Source organism: Eurypyga helias, unplaced genomic scaffold, assembly GCF_000690775.1.
Source record: "Eurypyga helias isolate BGI_N326 unplaced genomic scaffold, ASM69077v1 scaffold5709, whole genome shotgun sequence".
Classification (NCBI taxonomy): domain Eukaryota; kingdom Metazoa; phylum Chordata; class Aves; order Eurypygiformes; family Eurypygidae; genus Eurypyga; species Eurypyga helias.
The window spans coordinates 49,276-76,577 of NW_010269995.1; the positions used below are offsets into that span (position 1 = coordinate 49,276).

General features: G+C 38.5%; 1 protein-coding gene across 1 annotated transcript in view; it reads left to right on the forward strand.

The window, feature by feature from the left end:
• The window catches only part of CTDP1 (CTD (carboxy-terminal domain, RNA polymerase II, polypeptide A) phosphatase, subunit 1), a gene marked incomplete at its 3' end in the record, with an annotated part of 57,491 nt that extends 33,914 nt beyond the window's left edge, over window positions 1-23,577 (forward strand). The window contains exons 10-11 of the mRNA XM_010158267.1: window positions 1,137-1,302; window positions 23,384-23,577. Of these exons, the coding sequence (XP_010156569.1) occupies window positions 1,137-1,302; window positions 23,384-23,577 (360 nt within the window). The remainder of the gene's footprint in view (window positions 1-1,136; window positions 1,303-23,383) is intronic.
• Window positions 23,578-27,302: the final 3,725 nt, after the last annotated feature.

The following is a 27,302-nucleotide window of genomic DNA, read 5'->3' on the forward strand; positions in this document are numbered from 1 at the left end:
CTCAGAATGAGCTCCACTGACAGCTTCATGTGGCTTTCAGTTTTCATACGTTCTGGGATTGAAATACTGATCTAAGGAAAAAAAAAAACCTTGGTGTTTAGATCTTTTTAAAGTCACTTCTATATGTCCTTGTGGTAATCATTCCCCACACACAGTCTTATGGCTAACATAAATAATTTGTGACCTATGACCTTTATGACCCGAGATCTTTGAATAGGATTCTGAGTGGTGCTGAGCTGCGGTAATGTGTTCCAGGAGGTTAGTGTGACAGCCCAACATTCATCGTTAAACTGTGGTGTGTAGCAGGTTTAACCTCTACAAGTCTTGAGTAGTTAAGTACTGTGCACAGAAAAAGTTACTCGGGAAAGGTAGAAGTATGCTGCTGTTCTAGAGGTAGTCTATCTTTTTATTACTATTACTACTTTTATTACACATGATGTTATCATTATTTTATCCATTTTTCAGAACACTTTGTGATTCCTTTTTGTATCACTGTGTTCTGGTTAAATACAGTACGTAGAGGTAATAAAATACAAACTAGGAAAAAATGCTACTGTATGTGACTACACTAGCCAAAAAGCAATATGGTCTGTTATGCATCTCATCCAAGCGTAGCATCTGGAGAACATCTGGAGATTTGAGGCTGCGGAAATGAGCTTTCTCCTTGCAGACTTTTGGTCTGTAAGGTTAAGAAATAGAAAGATCCACTCTGAAGAATACAAGCATAACATAGATCAGGAAAAATGTATTAGGATGTAAGAATTGTCTCCTGAATGGTGAATGTGTGAAGTGATAGACAAACTCCACCTGAGCACAAACTGGAAAGTATTTTAAGGGCGGTGCGTCTGCAGCTGCTGAAGCTCTTGGCTTCAGGAGAGGTTTGGTGGTTACTGACAAGAACAGTGGGAAGAGAGGAGAGTGAGTACCTTGACAAAGGTAGAGTCAGAACTTAAGGCATCAGACTGAAAATAGAAGCAATCATTGGGAGACTTGATCTTTCTTCTGTGATGAACACAGAACCCTATTAAGCAAAGTAGTTGATAATCAGCAGTCATAATTTGTTTATAGGATTTTATTTCTAGACAAGCAGTGAATCAAGTACATCTTTCTTATGTGGAACCCCTGAAACTTTTCAGAGTTGTTGAACCACATCAGCAGCAGATGTTTGAAGAAGATGACCTACCAGCAGGTGAAAACGAAGAGCAGCCTGGTCCGTCGAAGCGGAAACGCCAGCCAAGTATGTCCGAGACGATGCCCCTGTACACCCTATGTAAAGAGGATTTAGAGAGTATGGATAAAGAGGTGAGCTTAACTAATTCTTACAGGTTTCTAACATAGTTATTGCTACTTATGTATAACAGTTAAACTTCTGTTAAATTTTGCATGTATGTGAACTGACCTTGTATGGCACTATGGTTCTTCTAATGGAAGCCACAGCAGACTAAGTGCAGTTCAGTCTAAAATGCAGTTATGTTCTGCAAAGCGAACTTTAATTAAGGAATGGGAGTGTGTAAGTAGGCATTTAAAATAGAACTTCGTTGGAGTACAGCAGTGTTGAAATGTATTACCACATTTGCTGTGTGTTTCGCTTTCCCAGGTGTCACTTCAAACATTTCTCTTTATTGAAGTAAATCTTCAAATAATTGGGACAAAATCAGTGGTGGGATTGTTGAAGACAGGTCTGTGGATGTGAAAGTCACAGGCCATAGAGGAGATCAGATAGTGGAGCATGGGGCTTCATTACCCATACCCATGAGATTGCTGTGTCGTTAAATCATAGCTGTCACAGTCCTGCGGTGAAGGGAGCTTTCTGTTAAGAGTGAACTGTGCTTTTTTTATACAAAACCACGGTAGCTGAAATTGTGAGCCTCTAGCAGCTGCTTATTTTTCTTTATCCTTATGTGCGCTTTTTTCAAATTAACCAGCATCCTCAATAATATTAAATCATGGGTAGAGGAAACATGCTTACTGCATTGTACTTGCACGTTATTGAGTGTACTATAAAACCTAGCGACCCTGGAGCTTGAATTCGTCTTTGGGCTTAGATCATTCACGGGGGTGGGGACAAGAGCTGACAGGACTGGCAGCTTCTCACAAGGTTTCTAGCCATAACAGGCCTCAAGAGTTATCTTAAAGTATAAGAAAAGCATGAGTAGGAAACTGGGTATTTCACTAAGGAAAGAAAGAGTTCAACTATACAGCACAGCATAATTCTGAGATGGGCTGCGGCTAGAGAGGTCATGGAGGAACTTTGAGCTGGTGTTCTAGGGAAAGGTCCAATAGCTTTCAATTGCTGTGATGATCTACTCTAAATTTCAGGTGAATACAAGCTTTTAACTTTATCCTGTAACTCTTGAAATAAACAAATTTTGATTTCCTTTGCTCTTTGTTCCAGAGTATTTTGCCCATTCGATCTCAGACTTTCACAAGAAATAATATTTCTTCTTGTCATGATGCCAGTCCCTGAATCCATCTGTTTCTTCCTTCTGTGTCAGTAGTACTTAAAGTAAATGGTTGTGCTTTGTTTTTATGTTTCTGTGTACTAACATTTTTCTAATGGTATGGCTTTTGGAAAGCATTAATGTATTGCTGTTGCAGCGTGTGCACTGAGCCAAAAGGAAGTGTCCATGTTTTTCAGACTTTACTGCATAAGGTATTTATTGCTCTGAGCTGAGTATAGAGACAGCCAAGGGAGGCTGAATTAGTGGACTGACTATGGGACTGCTAGCATCACCTTGGTAAAGATAATGTATTCATGTCCAAGACATGCGATGTAAGTAACAAAGCACGGTTTTATGGGCTTGTGTGGGAGTACCCTTGTGAAACGGGGAGGATGTGTGGTAACATAGTCCATAAAATACAAACTTTAGGGGAGCATACGCAGGAGATTCTGCTGTCAGGAAGACTATCAAATAAAGTGAAAGTAAGATTGCTGAGTATTGCTGGGTAGTGCTCAGATCACTCTGGTGACACTGACTAGTTGAGCTTCCACAGAAAGGTGTTTGCCTGCATCTTATTCTTTATCAAAACATCTTAAAAGGTAAGAACCTTTCTGCAGTCACATCACGAAGAGCTGTGAAATTTCTGCTTTCTGCCACAAAAATGCTTTTGTTTAAATCCATCCTAGTGGCTATGCCAGCAACAAGCTCTACAGCTGCTTGCAGACTACCTTGGTGGGGCAAGGGAGTCTTTCAGCCATGTTGGTGGTGTATTGCTGCACAACTACACGTGCTAGTGCTGAAACTGTTGGGGTTAGGAGTACGTGGTCCTCCACAAGACTGAGAGCAAGTTACTGCTGCAGTGTAAGCCAGTTGAAGTCTCAATTGCTGTGTTCCTGCCCCTGAGCCACCTTATAATCATAGGACCATACAGCAAGCCAGTTCAGAGAGCTGGTTTGGTCAGAAAAGATCACTTTCCTGAGGTAAATCTTAATCATTACCAGCTTCCTGAAATAACTCAGGATTGCCTCTGCATGAGTGCTAGTGCCAGGAGCAGGCAGAAGATGGATAGAGCTGGGAATGAGCAGTGAAGGAAGAACTCCAGCCCTCTAGCTTTAAAACTGCACCCTCAGTATTTCCATGGCAAATTCAGATAAGGTTTTTAACTAGATCAAAGGAGCCTTTTAGCTTTAGGCACTGGGAGGTTTTTTTCCAATGAAATAAAATAAGAAATGCAAGCAGTTATATGTACTGTTTCTTTGGACACAACAAGCAAGAAATAACTCCTTTGCCCTTAAAATTGAAAGGAAAACTTGCTTTTTCTTTGCAAAAAATCTGAAAAGGCCATGCAGCTGCAAGCAATACTGAATTTGCTTGGAGAGTTTTGTTAGAACCAAGATGGAAGCCAATAAAGATAATTTAATCGCGATTTATTCCCAAATTAAATCCCCTTCTACCCTTAACCTATTTTAACATCTGGCTGTCAGTTTTCTTAGTAAAAAAAAAAAAAAAAAAGCCGTATCTTTTCCAATATTCCATGAGGAAGAGCTGCAATGGATAGGCATCTCTTCTAAGATTTGATCTTGCATAGATTTCATCTTCTCTCACCATTTTAGCTGTAGTTGTGCTATGGATACCAAATAAGTCAAAGGAAATGAGTAGCATCCTAGCTGTTGGGTTGCAGTTTCAGGTCACTTAGTCTTTTGAATCTTTTTCAGTGCCAAAGGTCTGGGAGACCAGCTCCAGTGGTAGCTTCTTTTCCCTCTGACATGATGAGGGGCTATTTAAACTTTAGGAAAGTGTGAGAACAAGAGTATTCAGTGTCATAGGATTGCCGTTCAAAGGTCAATTGCCAAGTCAGAGTAAGTGCAGGTAAGGAATGGCTCCCTACCTGGGAAATACGCAGTCTGCTAATGCTGCTGCTGCCTCACAGTTATGAGATTGTTTTCCCCCTTTCTTTTCTGTGCTAGCTAGACACACATGCTTTGCAGCTGGTTGCTGCTGAGGAATGGTAAAGGACAACAGAATTAAATGCTTCCCGTTAAATTAGCTTGTTTATAGTAATTTTTTAAGGCCTGGATAAATTTTTATTTCCAAATTACTTATTTGATACATAACCTGCAAAAGATTACTCCATAAAAATGGTGTTTATATCAGATTGTATTTAGTGTGCTGTGAACTTCATGGTATGTTGCTGGTTTCACTAAGGGGTAAGGATTGAAATCCATGTTTAAAGAATAGGTTTCTAAACAATTAAATTAGAAATATGTCGTCCATCATTCCAAGATGACTTTTGTTTTCTCAGAACCAATAATCTCACTGGGAAGGTATCTACTTTTCCTTTCGTTGACAGTGTTGGAAAGTAACTATTGCAGAAGCCTGTCCTGTAGGGAGAGAGAGCTGGGTTGTCTGTAGGTCTTCCTGTCCCGTTACACCAGGGGTCCACTTGCCCACCTGCATATCGTAGAAGTACAGGACTGTTCACTATGTGTGTTTGGTGTGCTTGCGTGAAGTCATCGCCCTACTTGGGCTAGGTGGAAGCTGCTACCCTACCAGTCACTACAATCTTGTGCTGTGGTTCACTGACCAAAAAAACTGGAAAGTGGAATCCAGGCCTCAAATGACTCTCTTCGTTTCCAGAAATAAGACTTATTAGCTAAAGCAAGCTGCGCAAAGGCAGGTAGTGGCATACAAATCATGTTAAGATGTAACATGTCTTTCCATTCATAATTGATTTTCTCAGTACAGGGTGATGTGCAGCTCTCCTTCCTAGAGGGTTCTCATGGATCATCTTGTGGGGATATTTCTTCAGTATTCATTGAGAACCGCTCCTGTGAACTTCCAGCATATTGATGGCTTCCTGCACTGATAGAATTTACTCCATTCATCATTGATTTTCTCAGTACAGAGTGATGTGCTCTCCTTCCCAGAGGGTTCTCATGGATCATCTTGTGGGGGTATTTCTTTAGTATTCATTGAGAACCGCTCCTGTGAACTTCCAGCATATTGATGGCTTCCTGCACTGATAGAATTTACTTATACATTTAAAGAAGGCTGGCAAAAAATTATCTATGATCAATATTTAGTAAATTCTGTTAGTCTTGCTGATCTAGGAATTGTTTTTATTTCGTTTAAGCTGCTATTAATTCCTTTTTATTAAGGATGGTTTCCTTCTAAATTTGTATTCCTAAACTGGATAATGTTCTCTTCAGATACAACTGGGCTAGTATGATGTACACTTACCTAGCCAAGTTGATCTAATCATAACACTGTCATGTCCTATGTGGTATAAATAAGCTATATTTGTTTTTACATACTAATTGCTTCCCGATGGACCTTGCCTTTGCTTTTCTGTAAAATTTTCTTTTTTCATGGATATCTCTTGCATACCCAAAAGGTGATTTTTAGCCCCATGAGTTGTGTTAACATCTCTTATAAATATTTAGTTGAATCAACTTTATGTAATCTTAGTTTTTTCCCTTTTGAAATCAGTGTCCCTTTCATAATTAGGTTGATATCCTTGTGTACGATAAATCACTTCTCCATGAAATAAGTGGGGAAGGTCAAGACCTTCATTCCTCGCTCTGTTTTGGCTACAAATTATTCTCCTGTCTGTTCCTTTAAGAGCTGTGACTGGCAGTACAGTTCCTTTATTCTATTTTTCAGGTTCTTTCAAATTCATCAGTCTGTGTAAACTGTAGAAATGCATAGAAAGATTCTAAGATTCTAATTCATAAAATGCCAGTGCCCAAGGAAAAGAAATGACTGTCTTGTGTGACTTCCCTCCCCCCGCTCTGAATTATGAGCCCGTGTTGAGGTCAAGATCCTGTTTTCTTACTCGTATATAGGCTGCTGCCAAATCTACAGTAGACTGGAAGTAACAGTAGAAGACAGACAACAATAGGTACTTAGATCTGTCACTGTCAACACCTGCAGGACCAGGCAGATGCCCAGTACCGGCTTCACTGATGGGAAGGAACTTAGAGTAAGGCACTAAGATTTCAGTAAGATTTAAGTTCATTAAGGCATTCTAATTATGTTTTGCAGTGCCTTCTCATCCAAAATGGCCTGGGGTTACTAACGTCGTGGAACAGCTGTGCACATGTAGTCTCCTAGCTGTATGATCCTTATGCTTTTCTGTGTATTACTGTGGTTTTGTCAGCATGTTTGAGAGCAGCATCTGTATCTTGTCAATTGTTGCCTCTGCTGTCTAAAGTAAACTACTTTGCTGGTTTAAATTCCTCTCCAGTTTGGGACTTGGGAGTGAGGAATAGAGGGAGTGAATCTGATATCAGTCAGACCTCCAGCTTTCCCATCTCTCACTTCAGTTAGTGTTGCGGCAATAATTCCTACCATCTGGCTGGATATGTACTTAACAGCTGCAAAATGACCACATTGCAAAGGTGTGTTCTTTGCATCAGTGCTTTTAACAATGTAGATTCTCCTTGAGTAAGAATTGCCTAATGAACTACTTCTGCATCAAAATGGTTCCGTTGATTTAGTACATATTCTGCACATTATTTTCCTTTTAACTAAGTTGGAATTTATGTGCCATATATAAAGACTGAAAGTACAACCTTCTGGTCTTACATAATCCCATTTTGTCACTCTGCATTTTGCTTTCATCTAAACAGATTTACCCCTTAATTTCCGGTTTTTATTTTAAGTTAGTGTCTATACCATACAGTGAATTAAGAAGCGGTGTCTTTTTTGCCTTCAGTTTAGTGAAAGCTATTATCTCAGTAAGTGGTTAGCCTCTTGGTTAGTTTGAAAATACTAATTTAATGCAGAGGATGTGGTCTCTAGTGCAAAGTAATAGCTGCCTGGGGCTCACTTGGACCTTGCGTTGCACGTTAAGAGTTCTTAGAATTTCCACAATTACATTTCTCATACAAAATTTCTTGTGTGACAGCTTAATATGTAGCATGTCTGCAAGTAAGTATCCAACTTAGCATGATGCTAAATTCAGTTAGCAGTTTATCCTTATAACTCCAGCCTTGTTTGAAGTTAAAAGAATGAGCCTGTGTGTATACTTGCTGTTCTCGGTGATTATCATCCAGGCAGGCACCTTGGCCCTTGGAAGTTAGGAGGCCTGCTCTACAGTTAGTAGGCTGCTTCTACTTGAACTGAAATTAAAAAAAAAAAAAGAGGTAACTGTGAAAGTATACATATGGAGAAGTATCAAAGGTAAATGCGCTACTCTTCATGAGGCAGTAAGAGACTGTATGAAAACAATTTGCCAAAACATCTTGGGGCATAAGCAGACCTGAGGACACCCAGACTGGCTGGCCTAGGTCCCTTGTGGGCCTCAGTGCGTCCTGGTGCTGTTTCCTCACCTATGGCCCTCCTGGCACCTTCCTTCACACACCAGCTCCTGTGTCCCCTCTGGCCCCCTGCTCTAGCCAGTTTTTCCCACACAGAAGAGCAGGTAGCATGGATGGAAGCTGGAGAAACTCCAATTCTTCAGCCTCATCAGCTTGTCATTTTCAGTGTGGAAATTACCAAATTTATTACCAAATTAATTTATTACTAGCTTATTACGAAAGCAAAGCAGCTGAGCAAGACTGTACTGCTTGCTTTCTCTCACTCTGCTTCTTTCCAGAAAAGTAATCTCAGGTGAGGCAGTGGTGCTAGGATTCAGGGTGCTGCTTTAACTTCATGGAACACTTGTTTTGGCTGGCTGATGCACTATTACTTTGTTTTGTAATGAACATAGCCTAAGGCTGTTGATAAACAAGGAACAAGTATGTTTACTGCTTTCCCCTGTTTAAGGTTTTGACATTCACCCGTCTCCACTATGGTTACATAACATAGAAGTAATTGACCATTAAAATGTTATAATGCTAAAGCAGTTATTTCACCCATAGCTCATCTAATTAGTGGAGAAAACTGAGTTAAGCTGTCAGTACAATTTTTAAATTAATAATTTGGCAATGAGAATCAGCAGTGTAGAATTAAGAGATCAGTACAGTGGGATAGAAAGAGGAAAGATGAGCACTTAAAGGAAGCTGGGTATCAGTCATTTGCTTCTGTCTTGGTTTGAATAATTCATTTTCCACTGAAAAATGGAAACAATTCTAAAAAGTAGTAATGCATTTCTATTTATTTTTAATTACAGAAGATATAAAACATATTCAAATAAATCAGAATTGGTCATGTTTAAGTTGTAGGCAAATTATCCTGACCAGAAACATTGACACTCTGTTATTCAGCTAACCAAAAGAATGCTCAAAGTGCAGCATAGATAAGGCTAGTGGAATTGGAATGGATTAGCAACATATGAAACTAATTTTTTTTAAAGTTGGATACTTATTTGCAGACTATTTTATGCACTAATTGTATAGAGCTGGCTATCTGCTATTTTTTGTTTATTAAATGGCATCATGGTCCACGCTTGCCCTAGCAGCTTTTTAAAGTGTCTGTAAAAAGGGTTTTTTTAATGTCACGTTTTACAAGGAGACAACTGATTAGGAAAATGGGAAAAGGTTTTTTATATAAATTGATATCATCTCAAGTAGGCATAGTTTTGGATGGCTGTTTTTCTACAGAGGTAGCTTAGAAAACATTATTTAAATAGAGGTTTTGGTGTACTTGGACATCTTCTTTTAATTTTAGTTATTTTTATGCACTTATATGTCCTGAGGGAATATGGGAAACATACTGGAACCATTTGGCATTCAGATGGCACGCTGTATAAATATCTGCATATTGTAGATAATTCTTACCTATATAGGCAGTTTCCATATTGAAGTATGGTGGCAGTCATGACGAGTTGCTAATTAAAAGGTGATGATATATAGAATCCTGTGCAAAATGAACATGATCAGTTAAATCCTTGGCTGGTCAGGCTATTGTTTGGAGAAGAAAAAAAGAAAATGTATGATTGGGACTGATTCACTTTTGACAGGTAATTTAATGTTTTTTATAGAGTAAATATTATGCAAATAAGGTTAAATCTAAGATCTATTTGTTTCTGCAGATTAAGAACTTCAGCTTTTAAAGTATTCCTGGTTATATAGCAAATGCATTATTCTACTATTATTCCCTACAAAATGGAAGATAGGTCTATAAAGCTTCCACCTGCAGAATGTATGTACTAGGTGTTAAAAAAGTGAAGGTTGGTTATTCTATAGGGAAGAAGGCTTTTCCATACATTCTGATTGGTTTTCCTACCAATGCAGACAGTACAATATGTATCTGTAGCCTTCTGTGCTTGGCTGTAAGCCTTTTTCAGCGGTCGTCTTGCCCACTGAAATGGGGCAAAACTTCTTTAAATAGTGTTCAGTAACCTCATTGTAACGTATGTGTCTACCTCCGTGTTTTAAATCATATGCAGTTAGGCTGTCAACACTAACTGGCTACAGTTAAGAGTGAGTTGTCTGAGCCATGTTAAACAATTTGCAAGCTGATCCCTAACATAATTCTGAGCAGCTGCTTATAGGGCCTGACTGAGCCTCATCAAGTCTAACATGTTTTTACATTTAAATTCAAGCTGTTATTCTCCATTGGTGATACTTAAAAGTGTCTGCTCAAGTCCTGGTCTAAGTCTGAACTGTTTCTTTGTAATCGCTTTTTTGTTTTATCTAGATGCCCTGATACTTGTATTTCAACAATAAGTATGGCTGTGCAGCATAGCATGATATATGTTAAGTGCTATGGAGAGTCCTTACAAACACTTACATAATGCTAGTCTGCTATAATTATTTACGGATTTAATTTGTGTTTGGAATTCTGGGGTTATAAAAATACAAGTCCATTTTGGTAGCATAAAGGCCAGGTTATTTATAAATGCAGCATTGAATGACAGTTTGTACTGTTACCCTTTAATCAGCTGTTCCTGATTAGTTAACATAAGATGACTTATTTTAAAATTGAAATTATGCATAATGGCAATTGCTCACTTCTAAGACACCGTTGAGAAAAAGCTTCTTTCCTTTGCTCCGGTAGACTTTGTTCCTGTCAGACTCTAGCTTCAGAGAGCACTGAGTACAGCCATTCAGCTCTCTGTGTGATAGTCCTGCAGCTACGGGTGTTCTAGCTCCTGTGTCAGCATCACCAAGAATATTTCTATTCCGTGTACAGCTTTAACAGTTATTTTGAAAATCTGCAGAACTAGAGCCCCCTGTTGGTGTAGAAAAATTCCCTGGTGCAGTGCTGTCACAAAATGAGTAATTACCTGAATGGCCATGTAACTTTTTCATGTCTACAGTAGTGCCATTCACTTTAGATTTTGGGAGAGCGTTGTTGTTACTCTGTGTTATGTTTTTTGCGTACAAGCTTGTTTGCCAGGGGTTGCAGTCAGCTGTAGGCAGTATGCTCTGTCACTGCTCACAGCAAATATGATGGCACTACTTCCTCGCAGATGAACACAGACAGCTGCCTGTGTCTGATACTTTAGTGCTCCAGCATCAACCTTGCTTCGTCACACAGGTACTGAGGACGGTATAGCTGCCATACCATGACACAGATCGTATCAAAACCTGTACCGTATTCATCACCTTAATATTGAGCTTGTTGTAGAAACTGATCACTTTTCAGCTGCTCGGCTTATCTCTCACTGTGTTTTGGGTTGGGTTTTTTTTTTTCTTAACTTCCATGCCTAATTCTGTCTCTTGAGTGGGCTAGTTATGCAGGACACTTGCACATACAGAGTGCTCCTATTTCTCTGAATGCTTGATTGTCCAGCGTCTTTTTGCAGACCCACTGCCCAGTTCAGCAGAAACCATTTCAAAACAGACCTGTCTTCACTATCACTTCAATTCCCTACTAAAACCAGTTCAGAAATAATTTTTCCCAATGCTTATTGTTGGAGGTGGCTTTGTTAGCTTGAGCACACTGGTGTCTCTTGGCTCTTGTGATAATGAGTCCAAGCTAATCAGGCTTACTGAAAAGGGAAATTAATTGACAACCGAGCAATGCTTCATGAAGCCATGTGATGTCTGGCAGCGTTAATGCTAAACTTTGGTTAAAATTAGTAAGTCGTGGCAGGTGCAAGCTGGCGCTCTCCTGGCTGGCTTGGGTCAGGGTGGGTTTTACTAGCTTGTTCATCGTATGTGTGAATAAATCTATACTGAATGCAGCGTGTCTGTGTTTACATAGCAGTGATTCTGAGCTAGGAAGCCCTACTGTATGCCAGCTGTTCTACACAGTGGTAGTTTAAGTTCCTTTGCAGCTGCAGAAAACGTGTTCTTGCAGGTAAATAAAAATAGATACTTGCCTGTATTTGTGCTCACTTTAGTATTTTCAGTTTCATTTAGTAAACTGACTTCTGAACAGCTTTATGTGATGCTGAGCAAGAAGTTCAAGGAGCTCAACCTTTTGAAATGGAAAAATCCTTATTTTTTTCTGAAATACTTAACAATGAAGATTTATTCAGTATCTCAACTGAAAGCATATCTTTCACTTAAACCCTGTGGTGGCAAAACCTAGCACTGTGCTAATAGAGTTGTTAAAATATCTGATGCAAGATTCATTGTGAGAAAGCTGTTAAATAGTTAAGATGCTAAAAATAATGGGTGCTTTGTCTGCGTATTGTGTATACCTGATACTCCTTGTTTCTACTTGTATGCATCTTTTTAGGGTGAGGATTATTTGGGTTCTCATGAGAGTAAAGTCCATAGTTGTGACTGTTCAGCAGTGTTTTCTCATCATGACACTGGTGGTAGCATTTCAAAAGTTTGGTGTTTGCCTCTGAGATGAAGCACATTAGAGCCTTAACTGTATAATTAATTTGTAATTGAGATTGAAGTGATTGGAAATTAGTTCAATTCCAGCTCCCTCCCACTTTTGGATTTCTTTCTGTAATGAAATAACCAAATGGGTTAAGCTCTAAATGGTTCTCAGAAGTTTTCAAGGACAGTTTGCAAAGTGTACTTACAGGTTGCCTACAGCATTAACTAATGCTTTAATGGGTGACTTGAAAGAGAATATGTAGATAAGTACCCTGATACTTTTTTCAGAAGAGATTTTCTGTTTTGGCTGCAAAAACCTGAATCACTTTTCATATGGAAAAGAAAAATACTATTTTAAACCTCTTCCCCCAGTGCATTAGATGTTGCCAGATAAAATGGTGAGAGCTGTCCCATTCTCTGTAAAACGAATTGGACAGACAGCAAGGTGGATTGATGGTGGAAACCTGCCCACACCTGTTCAAAGCTGCCTCTGTGTCTCAAGAAACACCGTGTCAGCTGAGCCAGAGTGGGAGTGACTTTTAGCAGGAGATTGCACTTCATCTTAGTCTGTTATCTAGGAAACCCATTGCTTTTGGGGCTTGGACAATCAATATGCTATGTTCCACAAAATGCTTGTGAAGGTAAGCAGTGCAATAGATGTATTTGCTACCTATGGATTTTTTTTCATTTTTATTTTGTGGTTTTAAGTGGAACTTCACGAGAGCAGATGCTGTCATGCACTTGAACTTTTTTTGATGATCAAAAAATTGGTGTAAAATGATGCTTATGTCCAAAGAAAACTTGCTCTGAAGGAATGATTGGAAGCAATACAAGTAGACTAAATACTTTTTTATGCTGAGTGATGTGTATCCAAATTTCTATTATTTTTTTTAATAACATAAATAATACAAAACCAGATGAGGATCTCAGAAATTGTATAATCCCTTGATACTAATGTACTGACGCTGTGCTGCTCTCAGCAGTTCATTGGCATCTTGTTACAGATACCTCCCCTTGGCAGTGAAATGTGTCAGAAAGGATCACTCAGAGCCTAGGTACTGTGCCCTCTCAAACTGCCATGTGTCATTTTTAATAGTATTTTAAGATTTCTAACTTAATGTGTCAGTGGTATTTTGTGATAGCATTTAAACCCCTTTTGCAAGCGTACCCGCATTAGCAAATGAGATTAGTTTATATTACTGAAAAAAAAAAACCAACTTGATCACTAGACTGTGCATGTTCCTTGCTAAAACTCTAGGAATAAGAAGTTGTGACTTATTCTGGCAAAACCGCCTCAGTTAATAGCCAGTGACAATTCTTAGGAAGGACTTGCAAAATTGTGGAACAAACCTGCTTCTTGCATATCAGCAAAATACGCTTTCTTTAAATTGGAAAGGATGGCTTTGAGAACAAAGTGTCACGATACTGTTCTGTTTGCAGTAGTACCACAAACTTAACACTTCTTAACCTATTTGCTCTAAAGGTTTACAAGGTGGAAGTTATACTGAGACGTGTGTGCAGCAGGCTGAAATCCTTGAAGTGTCCACCTCTCTTGCTTTGTTTTTATTTAACAGGTATGGGTACATCTAGTCCTCTTGTTGGCTAGGAAAAGAGGACGTTGATGTTACTCTGTTCACTTTGCACACCTGAAAAAGAATTTCTATTAATTAAAGGTCATTGAAGGTCTAGTTGTATAAGAATTTTCTCCTGGTGCCTTTCCCTTCTTCTGAGTTGGTTTACATTATTATTCTATTTGTACAGCATCAACAGACTCTAGGTTTTCCAGTCGCTGGATATTTAGATTGTGCTTATCTCTACAAAGAGCTAACAGAATTTGGGTACAACAGGCTATTTTCTGTGGATCCCTAGCTCATTCCTTTAAGACACAGGTTTGCCTAAGGTGAAATCAGGACATTTAGTAAAGGTAGTCATAGGTAATTAAGGTGTTGCTGTCACTGGGATGTGAGTATTATTGAGTAATGAGCTAGTTTTGTTGCACGTAGTTGCTTATTGAGCAATGAGCTAGTTTTGTTGCACGTAGTCCAATCTAGCAGCAGGCTGCTGAATGTGGCAGTCCTCCTTCTTTCTTGCTTCTGCTCATCTTTTGAGTTCATGAAACCCTATGGTTAAGTTTAAACCTACCACCTGTTTGTTGAAGGTGTACTCGCTTGTGTTTCTGCTTGATGCTTGGTAGTGTTATGCAGGGGAAGGGAAAAAAAACTATGGGTAAATCTAAGTAAACCCCTTTTCCCTTTTGGTGCTCAGTTTTTGTCCTGTAGCTTCAACGTTCTTATTCTATCTCTCTGAGAGAAAAGGTAAATTACAAGTTTTGAATTTGTGAAAATAAAGCTAAACTCCAGCATACTACTTTTTTAATTCGTAGTCTTGATATTTTTATTTCAATTGTCATTAAAATATCAGCTCTTCAGAGATCTGAAATGGAAGTTTTAAGTTTAATGGTTGATTGTCCTAATAGAAACTCATGCAGTTTTAAAACCAGCTCCTACCTAGAGCCCCAAGATCCAAACTGTTTTTTCTTAAATACGCACCATTCAGATGTCCCATTTTAAACAGATGGTATATGAAACAGGAAAAACAAGGCTTATACTCTGCTTAATGGAAGTGCTGACCACTCAAATCACAGAGCCACTAAGGTTGGAAAATACTTATAAGACCTATCAGACCACCCAGTCCAACCACCAACCCAACACTACCTTACCCACTAGACCATGTCCTCAAGTGCCACGTCTACACGTTCCTTGAACACCTCCAGGGGTGGTGACTCCACCGCTTCCCTGGGCAGCCTGTTCCAGTGCCTGACCACGCTTTCAGGGAAGTTTTTCCTAATATCCAATCTAAACCTCCCCTGACACAACTTCAGGCCATTTCCTCTTGTCCTGTCACCAGTTATCCTGGAGAACAAACCAGCACCTGCCTCCCTACACCCTCCTTTCAGGTAGCTGTAGAGACTGATCAGGTCTCCCCTCCTCCTCCTCCTCTTCAGGATAAAAATGGAAACCATTTCTTTGAATGCTTGCAAATATTGAGCATGTTTACTAGTCAAGTCCTATGATTTTCAGGAGGAAAACGCATACTGAAGAATATGCAGTTTGTGACTGAGTATATAAATGTGTAGCCTTTTTTCTAACCAGTATTGTTTTTACCAACTGTTTCAGCAGAATACATTTTAATTTAAATCTAGTCATCCAAGGCATACGAGTAAAATTCTAAGTGAATTATACGTGAAAAGGATCTCATAAAAGCTTTTTTTCTATGGTTTGATAATATTGCTTAAACTGTTCACAGCAATTTTTTTTCTAACCCATCGAAGTATAATAGCACTGACAGACTTGATATTCTAACCCGAAGCATGCCTTTATCAAAAGCAGGTTTTATATATACAAACACAGTTTTCAGTGTATGGAGATATAAACAGGGGAAAAAAACACTTTAAAAATTTATTATTAATGATGAACAATACTAGGCTTTGTTACATTTCTGATGTTACTGATTTACCACCTGCTCAGATGAGCCAGTGGTAATTGTGACAGAGAACAGTAAAATCTGCATATGAAGTGCTTGAGACAAAGGGGCATTGAAGCACATGCAGAAATGCATTATGTGACTCTAGAAATCAAGTCAGAAATTTGAAAAGAAAAAATGTTCTAATGCCAAAGATAGAAAATAGATGAGACCACGTGAAATGCAAGTTCTTCTGAGTTTAATCGGAAGAAATGAAGACTGAGTCATATCACTCATTCTCCTTTGAATTTCATGTATTGAGGGGCAACTTAACCTGTTTCTGACAGGTTATCCTTCCAGTGACATCTTTTGTACAAAAAAAAAGGTTTGTTTCAAAGGGACTTAAATTCAGGCCAAATCTCTTAATGCAGACTTTGTGTACTGTAGGAAAGTTTAATTGTTTACATGCATTATGTCATAATATCATCTCTAAAAGCGCATTGAAAAGCTTGCTAGCTTTTTTGAAAGCATGGGTGGTAATGACTTTTTCCCCACATAACTGTTGATAAATATTCAAGTGGTAAGAACATACACAAAAAGCCATTCAATTCATTCAGACCAAAAAAAGGCAAAATAAAAAGTTCATGTATACAGAGGAAAAAATTAAGAAATACCAAAGGAAAGTTAAAGTTATTAGATTACCTACTGTATTTGGAATCAATTTTTCTGTTGTCAAGCTAAGTGGATTCTTTTCTGTCCAGGAAGAAATGGCCTCATGCTGCAGCCCATAGCTGCTTATAGCTGGGGAGGTTAGAAGACATTAATACTACTAGCTCATTTTAGCCAAACTTAATAATGGGACTCAGAAGTATGGGGAAGAAGCACCAAGAAGTGCAGAAATCAGGCCCAAAATGGGGATTTTATTCTATTAAATGTCACGCAGCTGAGCTATGGAAGTGCTGTAGGGTACATCCAAGTAGCCTAGTCAGTGAGGTTTCAGCTGATTACTCCTCCTAGCCTGCTTTCTGTGACTCTGTCTTGCCACATCTGCATTTGTTTGAAGGTATTTGGCTGTTAATGACTGGCTAAAGTAATAGGATGCAAACCTTGAAAATGGTGTGGCAAAACTAAGCTCTACGGTTAAGCAACGTGGAACGACTTACTCAACTGAAAGCCTGTTTGCTGATGAGGAGGCAGCGTTCTCCCAGTGTCAGCAGAGGATTGCCTCCCCGCAAAGAACCCTAGGACAGACCTCTTAAATGCTGCTGGCTTTTTGTCTTACCTAAAGCCAGAATTTTCCTGTAAGTAATGGTCAGTAACAGACCAAACCCAGGTCCTCTCTCTGAAAGGTGGCTGTATATCATGCTTTTACCCGTTAGCCTTTAACTCATGTTGTTGGAGCCATTTCTGGAATTTTGGCATGGATGTTTTCAGCAATCTAAATTGAAGAATCATACCACTTAGCAGCTAGGGAGCTCTTATTTCTGTTAAGGTTTTAGAAGTGCTGCAGTCCAAGAAACAGACCTCTATCCTTGCTGCCTCCAGTAGGCTCACTCTCCTTCCTCTCCATCCCAATCACAAGCTAATGTGCAGTCAAGCCAGAATCTATCCTGCTGGGTAGGTGAACAGCTGTATTCTGGCCATAGGTATTGTGCTGATTTTGATTTTATGCTCAGACCACCATTTAAATAAAACCTGCAGTGTAGATTTACAGGCCTGTTACTACATAACCAACTTTTGGCAGAGGATTTCTTTTGAAAACAGTAAAGAGAAGGAAGCTTAGAGGTATGGATGGCTTTTCAACAGCATAAAACTGTAGCTTCGAGGTTGCAGCGATGTCACTGACTTAGGAAAGCTTTGGCGAAGTCTCCCTTGAAACATTTTCTCTTGAAAGACTTTGAATTAAAAAAATGCTGTGAATTTTGCAATTAGTACCTTTAGCCTATGCATGTTTATTTTATATTTCAGAATTTTATAGTTAGGAATGGGCTTTTTTTTCTTCTTTCCAAACTCATGAAGTGTTACTAATTTAATAGAGGAATGCAATTTTCATTATGCTAATAATAATGTTTTAGAGGGACTGCGTAGAATCCTTAAGTCAGCACTCAAGGTACCCTAATTACCAAGGAAAGGCCTGACCTCATGTTTCTTTTGGAATTTTCAAGTGTTTGTCCTGAAGAATGTTTACAAGTTTTCTACTCAAATCTAGGCATTGCTCTGCAGGCAGAAAATTGAGAAGTGTTCAGAACTTCTAAATGGCATTCGTTGAAGGATTATGATGGAGTGAGTCTATTAAGCAAGGGTACATGATTGTTATTAGTGCTGCATTTTAATAACAGTATCGGTATGTAACCTCTAAGTGAAATTTTATTTCATTTCCAGTCTAAGGATTAACTGCAGTAGTAAAACTCAAATGTAGAGAGAATTGTACAGTTGTAGTCACAGTTACCCTACCTCTTCATTTGCAAAAGTTAAGTGGTCAGATTAATACAGGTGACCTGTTTGGTTCATTTGGTTTTCTTCCCTGCAGTATCTGCCTTTTAGGAGTACACCCTATTGCCCAGGGCTGCGATTAAAATGTGTGCGGGCTTTGTAGCCAGTGCTGTGCAGAAACAGTGTGGGCTGCAGCTGGTGGGACTGCCCTTGTCTCTGTTCATTCCCCAGCAGGGTCCCCGAGCAGCCTCCAGAGATTGTCGGTGGGAGCTCCTGTAACTTCCACGTGGTGTTTTTAAATTGCTGTTTTTCAAATTTGGGTATATCGCCTGCGCTCAGCATAGAGCCAAGGTTTAAAGCTTGTGCTGCTTTTCCTCACATCATTGCTTTTCATCCTAAACTGATAGGTCTTTACCCGAAGCTGCTAATATTTCAGTCTGCAATTCTGCTCAACAGTAGATGAACAGAATTCCAGACCACAAGTTCCAGGAAGCACACAATTACAGATTTGCTTTCGCTCTTACTGCAAAGGCCTGACTTCTAGTTTAGGCAGTGTACAGATTTCTGAGTTATACTAAATAAAGTTATCCATTTATGCTGCCCCTCCGCAGAGGAAAAAGGCAATCACCTCCTACTTCAAAACTATACTGCACGGTATCTTTTAAATAATAAATTTTGAGCATGGAGATCTCTTATTCAGGGAATTCTGCTGAGGACCAAAGCAATAATGCTTTTGCTAATTTCATTGTATGTTGTATCTTAATGCTTCCTTAATTGCTAATGGTGGGGGGTGGGTGTGTCTTTTTGCTGAAAGGCAGAGTGAAACAAGCAATTCTTTCTGTGAATATAAGAACAAGAATAACTAAATGCAGTAGATGGTAAAAATTATAAAGAAAAATAAGCTCCCTTTTGAAACTAATTGGATGTTCTGAAAGCTTGTCATAAAACCATTTTTGAACCATTAAAACCAGATTCTACTTTGACATTTTTCCCAGTGTGAGTAACTGTGGTTGTCTAATCATTAAGGAACTTGACTTTGGGTATTTTTTTTTTCTTTTTCTGTAAAACATTTATTTGCTTTTGGAATTTCAGTGGAACTCTCTCTTTTAAGTACACCTATGCTTTCTTTATGCTTCAGTGTTGATATTTCTGCTTTTTTGCTATTTCTCTTCACTAGAAATTAAAAAGATTTTATAGATATATTGCTGGACTCAGTAGAAGGATATCAATCAAGGATACAATGTAACACAAATCAGTTGCCTTTTGAAATATATGTAAGAACTGGATTAATGCTGTATTCAGTAGAATACAACCCAGCATTCAGATAGGCAGCAATCGTAGAAACTGTGCTCTGACAGGTAAAGTTGCTTAACTAACACTTGATCTTGCTTAATTTAACATAGGGGTACAATGTGTATTATGCTGTTCAGCACAGAACCAAGCAGGATTTGAAATTAAAGGTAGTTGCCTGCAGGTTAGATGACCTTGTGCTTGACTTTCTGCCTTGTGCTCATGAAGGTGCTTTGTCAATCCCCTCCATGGCCTCTTAATCTTCTCTGCAAAAGTCCTTTTACTGTGCGTGTCAAGGGGTTAAATTTTCCAAGTTAGTTGCACAAAACTCCTTTCTCCTGCCCCGCTCTTGGTAAACCTTTCCTTGCTTTACCAAATGCCCAGTGTATGGTTTGAGGCGAGAGGAATTTGTGAATTTGCTATAATAATAATAATGTGTCAGGCAGTTGCATGCCGTGTTGGTGTCAGCATCTAGGCAGCCTTGTGTGAACAACGTAACTTGCTACGATAGAGCCACCACTCTCTCTGATTTCTTTTGAACAACGTAACTTGTTAAGATAGAGCCACCACTCTCTCTGATTTGATTTGTGGTCTAATACCATCATTCACTGTTAACATCACAGGCTCAGAAGGGCTTTTTTAATCTGTAATTTTTAACATCACTTTTCCCATCTACGCTCTTTGGCTTCTCACTTTTAGTGCTGTGTAAAAGTTCCTGAAATAGTCTGCAGATTTCTCTAACTTTTCATGTAAAATACGTGTAAAAACTCTGCTGATCTTGTAAAAAAGCAATAGTTTGGGATAAAGCAGAAAGGAATGTTGGAAGTGGAGGCAGGGATAAAGATTATAGGATCAAACTGAGAATTATGGGAGCTTATAAGATCAAGCTCTGTCCTCTAGGGAAACTTCACCATGGGCCCCAGTTCTGCTGGAGAAACAGTGAATTACATGGAAGAGCATCTTTTGGTGATGTACTGCAAAACAATTAGCATTTGGAAGTTAGTATATTTGGAAGGTGCCCATGTTTCGGGGACAGCTTTCTAGTGCAGATGTGGGTTAACATACTTCAGAATTAAATGAGGATAGAATTAAGAAGCACTGTCTTTCATGTTACATTTGGAAGTTAGTAGTATTTGGAAGATGCCCATGTTTCAGGGACAGCATTCTGGTGCAGATGTGGGTAAACATAATTCAGAAGTAAATGAGGATATAATTAAGAAGCACTGTCTTTCATGTTCTCTGCCTGTTTATGCACATTTGATATTTTTTTAATATATGCAGCATATTTACAGCCTTGAGCAGGTTGTCCTGTAGCTTGGAAGTAACCTGTAAGACCAAACCACTAGCTTTTCACTTCTTTTAATAGCAAACAATAAATATTCCTATAAGTCATAAAAGTGTGTAGATCAGTCCTAAAATACATGTTGGTAAAAAGAGAGAATGTTGGCAAAACCAGCCCTGAACACTGAACTGTTTTGGTTCTTAGGAACACTTTTGAGCACACTGGGATGTCTAGATGCCAGCAGTGTATTTAAGTGTATTCACAAAAATATTGTGTACATTTCATAATTAATGTTTTCAAGACTCCCAGCCTGTTATGTTTCAAGTAATTGTATGCATACAGTTTGAGATACATATTAAAAGCAAATGGTATTGATTGTGTTTATGGTATCAGTATAACAGGCTGACCAGAACACTGTCAGCCTTATTCAGCTACCTGAAAGAACACCAAAAGAAATGCAGTGCAGATAAAGCAAGTGGAATTTGAATTGACCTGTGGAACATCTCTTTGCCTTTTTTTAGTCTGCTCTTTGTTTGCAGAGCATCAGTTTACCCACTGATGGGGTAGACTTGGTGATCTGCGAGCTTTTATGTTGAATAACTATAGTCCCTGGCCCCAAAACATGGCAGCATTGTAAAGTACTCTGTAAGACTATGTTGGGGTATTACCATGGGGATACCTGCAATTCCTGGTGTACTGGGACATCTTATTTTCATCTTGGTTATTTTTATGAATTTAAATGTCACGGGGGAAATATAAGGTACATATTGAAACCTTCTGACACATGCAGATACTAAAATAATGTGTCATCTGCCAGTTCTTCCTAAAATGCAGTGTATTCAACATAATCTCAAATACGTGCTTAGCAGACACAGGCTGTATGCTGAAATGCAGTTGGTTTACATGGGTGCTTACTGCCAATACTAGTTTAATTGTGTCCGTTGCTAACAGTGAACAGACATTTTTGTGGCAGTAGAAACAAACCTAAACAACTCTTTGTAAATATTTGGGGTTTTTTCTGTTTTTCCCGTAACCTATGCAATTTGTTGGCGGAAAAGTACAGTTGGTCTTTGGGCAAAGACTGAGGGGAGAGGAGGAAGGGGGATGTATCTTCCATGCAAAACTGGAGCACAAAATTAATAGCTCTCCACAAAACCTCTTATTTTTGTAGAACTCACTGTAATCCCAGTAAAGAATTGATTCAGAGCATTCTACTTATAGGAGCTTTTAGGAGATACCACTTAAGTAGTCACAAGTGTTGTCCTGTTGCTCTCCAAGGTAGTTAGTTTCTCCATTCTATTAACACTGAATTTTTGAATACTTACTAGCTTAAAAACAAGGATTAAAGTTTTTTAAAAAATGTGGTTTACATTGCTGCATATGTAATTGCTTATTCCAAAAATGTAAAGCATCATGATAGGTTTCTGTCCCATCCATAATGCTGTCCCAAAACATTGCCTGTAAATTATCTTTCTGACAAATTGAGGTTGCTCATGACAGTTTCTCTTTCGGTGTTTTGAGTCTTGATTAATTTTGAATGTGTAAACTCAACTTCTGGAGCTGACCTGGTTTGTTAAAGACAAAACCTTCTGTAGTATTCTTTTTAACAAAGTACTGTACAGCTCATAATCTGAGAATGAAAATCTCATTGCTCTTTATTCTCTATACTTTGTCCATGGAGCATATGCTGTGTTCCTCCTAAATGAGAAATAAAATAGCTTTGTCAGTTGAAGACGTTCTGGCTTTTATAATTGGGATTACATCAGTATCTGCCTTGGTCTGAACCAGATGGAAGGTTTCCTCTGTTCTTTAAGCTTTTTTATTTATTTCAAGTTAGTTGCTGCTTAAATATTAATGTGTAGGGTTTTTTTAACCTATTAATTTGTTCTAGTGAAGGGCTTAAATCTTACTGCCGCAATGAAAACATAGGGTTTTCTTCCATTTCTTTTGAGAGTTCTGAATGATGAAGATGTTAATCTTTACATTTTTCAGTATGACTTGCAATTTAATCAATAGTAAGGCAGGAATCTATATTTTGGATGCCTTTCTAATTTAAGTGGTTTATCCTGTGTTGGTTGTTTTCAAAATTTGCCATATTTCTGTGATTTATTAATGCATTTTAAATACCTTTCCGCAGAAATGGGACATGTATGTGTATAGCTTACTAATTCTAATATTACATGGCATTCAAACTTCAAAATAATGTACTTTTTGTGCAGAATGAAAGAAAAAGACATGACTAACTGGACTGCTCATCTGTCAAAAGTGGCCACACAAAGTAGATTTTAAAAGGCTATGATAATTGAGGTTGTAAAAGACATCTGTAATGCTGTATGTCTATCAACCTAACTTTGTCCTTTGAAAACCTTAGCATAGTGAGAATGTAGTTTGAAACGTATGACTTTCAGGAAAAGCATTGCTTTTGGCATGGAGGAAAGTGCTTTTAAATGTAAGACTTGCTGGGAAGGAATTGTCAGAGCAGTAGGTCTGTGGTGCCATTTGACTATCAGTTGTTGGCCATGTTGGCTGCAGTTGAGGATCTTCCAACAAAGCTGTACAGGCGTGGTGTTTCTGCCATCCCAGAAACTGTAATACTTAAAACACTTGAGGTTTTCTGTGTATTCTGTACACACCAAAATATACGTACCCTGTGTACTCCCTGCACTTTGACCAGTTTCACTGGTTTATCTCTAGCCATCTTTTTCATTCTCCCTGACCCTGGATTTTAGAGCAATCCAGTAGTAATTATGGAAGATTGATACATAACAGTCTGTTAGAGGACACACTGACTCTCTACTCTTTGGCAGGTGGATGACATCCTAGGAGAAGGCAGTGATGAAAGTGATAGTGAAAAAAAAAAGGCAGAAGATGAAGGTGAAAAACCTCAGATTAGTGCAACAGAGACTCTAGGAATGAAAACAGAACAGAGACCTGCATCGTCGTCATCGTCGTTGTCATCATCTTCCTCAAGTGAAAGAAGCTTGACAAGCAGTGTACACAGGTATGAGTTTTTCAAGTGTAAAAAGAAGCGTAAGTGATGTTTCTTGGTGTTCCTGCACTATTCCGCATACTTTTTGACAAGCAATCTTTTCCTTTTTGTTAACCTTTGAATTTAGGTAACACTTTTGTAACACTGCAATTGTCATGCTTACCTCTGCAATGTTTGGGATTGAGGTAAGGAAATGGTCGTAGTAAAAATCTGTTGAGAGCCAGGATATTGCCTGTTTTGAAAGAATTAAAAACCACTGAACTGCGCTTATTTTAAAGTAGTCTTGATTCTGAGTCAGATATAGGACGATGTCCTCTGCAGTGTTAAAGTAAAATAAAACAGGGGTTTGTGAAGCTCTGGGGTTTTTCATCCTGAATTTTTTAGATATTTTTATATGGGAAATACATAAAAATAAGGTGGCTGAGATGGTTTTCTGCTTTCGTCTCTTAGAAAGAAATCTAAACTTCCTACTCTCTTCTGCAAAAATCCTTTGTTAAGGAATGGTTCTCAGTCTGCAGCCCCTCAGTAGTTTTTAAGCCCTGCAATATATAGAGAACAATGTAAGATAAAGATTATAGCAGTTTTAATTTAGATTTTGCTGGGATAATCATCCTGTACCAAAGTCCTAAAAGTACAAATATGACTTAATGTGCATTATAGTTTCTTTCTGCTGTCATAACCAGGCTTTGTTCACAGTTGTAAGAATTTAAACTCTAGTAATTTTTCCTTAAAGGAGGATAATACAGGTAGTAGGACCTAAGGGACTTATTTCATTATTTTTAACTTTTACGAGCATTGTTCTAGCGCACAAAGAATGTATGACAGAAATTGCAAAAAACACCACAATATAAATCATGAGGAGATTTTTGATTGGGGTAGCAAGGTTGCAGTGTGTCAGGAGTTTGTTGGAGAAGTAGCTACATGAGAAGATTGTACAGTCCTTGTTTATCGTGGGTATTTCTAATTATTGACCACCTTCCGAAAAATGTCAGTCTAAAAGTTGTAAGAATTTAGTCTGCCTCAAATAGCTAGAAGAAAAATTCCCTCCTAAATGAAGTTTGGGAGAGGAAAGGCAAGGGAATGACAAATATTTTTAGAATATCATTTGAAGCAGCAAGACCTGGTGGTGGCATGTCACTGTTAATTCATCCTAGTACTGTGATGTAACTTTTGCTCTAGATAGGAAAGTTTGTAAGTTAAGCTTGGCATTACTTCTGCAGGTAGTAGCGTTGTTGCTAGAAGAAAGTCTTTGAGCAGCTTCTTAAGTAACTTTATTTTTAACCTTTCTGCCTCTTAAGAGTTTCCCTGTGTTTGTTAAATTGCATCTGGGACTGAATCTGAATGGAGTGCTGGAAAGCATGCCCAGAAAGTGCTGATTCAGATGCTGACCCAGTGTCTGCTCGGCAGGAAATTCTGCTTTGACAGAAAAGAGCCTCCGTCTGTCGGCCTGTTTCCATTTGAAGTTTTAAATTGATGTTTTATGTTGTCAGTCAGTGTTGCATGTGCTAAAGAGATATGGTACCAGAGGGGTAATGTAAGAACAGTTTCTAAACAGCAGGATTAAAATTTCCAGGAGCTTAGTCCTCTCCAACACCCATACTGCTACAGTTTCTTGGGGCAGATTGCTAAAAGCAAAGTGCTATACGAGCACATACATCTCAACGACACCTGAAGCTTCGGGTCTGAAAGTTGGAGTCTTTGGGGTGTTAGGAGCATAATGAGGCTGAAATTGTATTTACTAATTTTCAATTATTTCTGCTCTGTCATACACCCCGAAGTCATGAGTTATTTGCTACCGTAACACCACCTCTTGCCATATTAGGAAAACGGGCTTTGTATTGTAAAGGCCAGTCCCAACTCTTCATTATGTAAATCTACCCTGGACCAGATATTTGAATCATTATTTTGCATCTTGTTACGGTCAACCTGTTGTCCGTGTTCTAGTTATTGTTTCTGGAGAGCAAAGGATGCGCAAGAGAAAGGCAATCCAAACATGATCCGGTGTTCTCATGGTCTGGCTCTGCTCACTCCTAGCAGAGATGAGGCCTGCAGACCGTAGGCTTCTGGTAAACAATTCTCCATTGCTCCATTACACCTTTCCAGGAGTTGCTGACACTGAAAGTATAGTGCTTTAGAAACGTAGCACGTCTGTTTAACATTAGTGTTCAGTCTTGACCTGCAGAATACCTTGATTGTTTCTTTCATTAGTGCCATTTCTCCATTTCTCATGGATGGAGAAAAAAATAATCTTAGAAATCTAACAAATACTTTTTGAGAGGGGGAGGGGAAATGCAGCATCTTTCTACATCCGTTTACTTTTATGACTTCTGGTGTAGGTATCATGCAGTTAGGCTGTCCTTTGACAGGCTAGAGTTGTTCTAAAATCCTAGCTTATGAAATTCAATAAAATGCTTGCCTTTACCTCACAGATGTCATCATGTTAAAAGGGTATGACCTTTTAGATAGACCAAACAGTGAATGTGAGTTTCATGCTGCATAAAAAGATAAAATAGAAATTAGTAAGTTTTTAAAAATGCAATTGGCTGTACTAATCACGTTTGATCAGCCTCTTGTAATTATGGCCTGCATAACAATATAATACATTCGCAGCTTGCTTTTATTTAGAAAATCTAAAGGAGGAAAACAAGTTTTTATTCTTAAATACTCTTGATCTTTGTGTAGATAATTTATTAAAAAAAGTTGGATAAGAAGCAGCTCAGAAAAACACTAATTGCTGTTAGAGCTCTGATCCGGCTTTTGCTGAAGCAAACAAGAGCCTGACTTCCGTAGGAGCTGAACTTGACCCCCTCACAGTTCTACTAAAATTTTCTATTTAGATTGAAATTCCACTTAATGTAGTGGAAATCTGTCAGATGTTAAATTTATTGCTGTAAGTTATAAATAAGGAGTTTATAAATCATGAAAGTGCACAGGTGTGTTTTAATAAAGGTTAGTAATGAATAATGGTACATAATACGAAAAAGCTTTTGAGACTAGTACAAATAGAATTTGATTGTAAAAGTAAACTGAATGTTTAACTTGGCACAATATGCACATAGCAACAAAAGGTGTCTGATTAGTTGAGGTATTTCAAGCTTTGTTGTCAGGGCACAGTTTGCTTTATTTTTCAAGGCATTTCAAGACTGCTGTCTCCTGAGACTTGAGTGATAGTGGGCACATTTGCAGTTCTCGTTTTGCCCTTATCACCTTATACTTACGTATTATGAAGCAGTTACTATAATGATATATGTTGAACAAATATTTCATGTTGTTATGCTTTAACACTGGTCTTTGTAGGAAGAAGGAATATGAGGAAAAAGGCTGATGGCAGTCTTAAAAGCATGTATTTGGTAAAATGATAGAAGACACGTGAAACAAATAATGCTGTTGAGAAAATTAGCTGAGTAGTATGTCAAAGGTTGGGTTGGGGTTTAGCCTCTTTCAGTTTGTAGATCCTGGATATTTCTAGTGGAGATGTGAAGACCTGCACAGCAAATAGAAGTGTGCTGTGTGTGTATTGCCTGTTTTCTGATGCAGAGCAGACTTGGAAAATAGTTAATGAAGTATTTCAATTGTATTATTGGAGATAGGAAATGGGGTATAGTTCATCCAATAAATTGAAATGTTAAAGGAATTGGGACAACAAAACAGGAATTTGAGGTGTTGCCTCTATTGCTGTCTTCCAGTGGCATGGCATATGGCTGTGGCATGTGCTTTTCACAGATTCACAGAGTGGA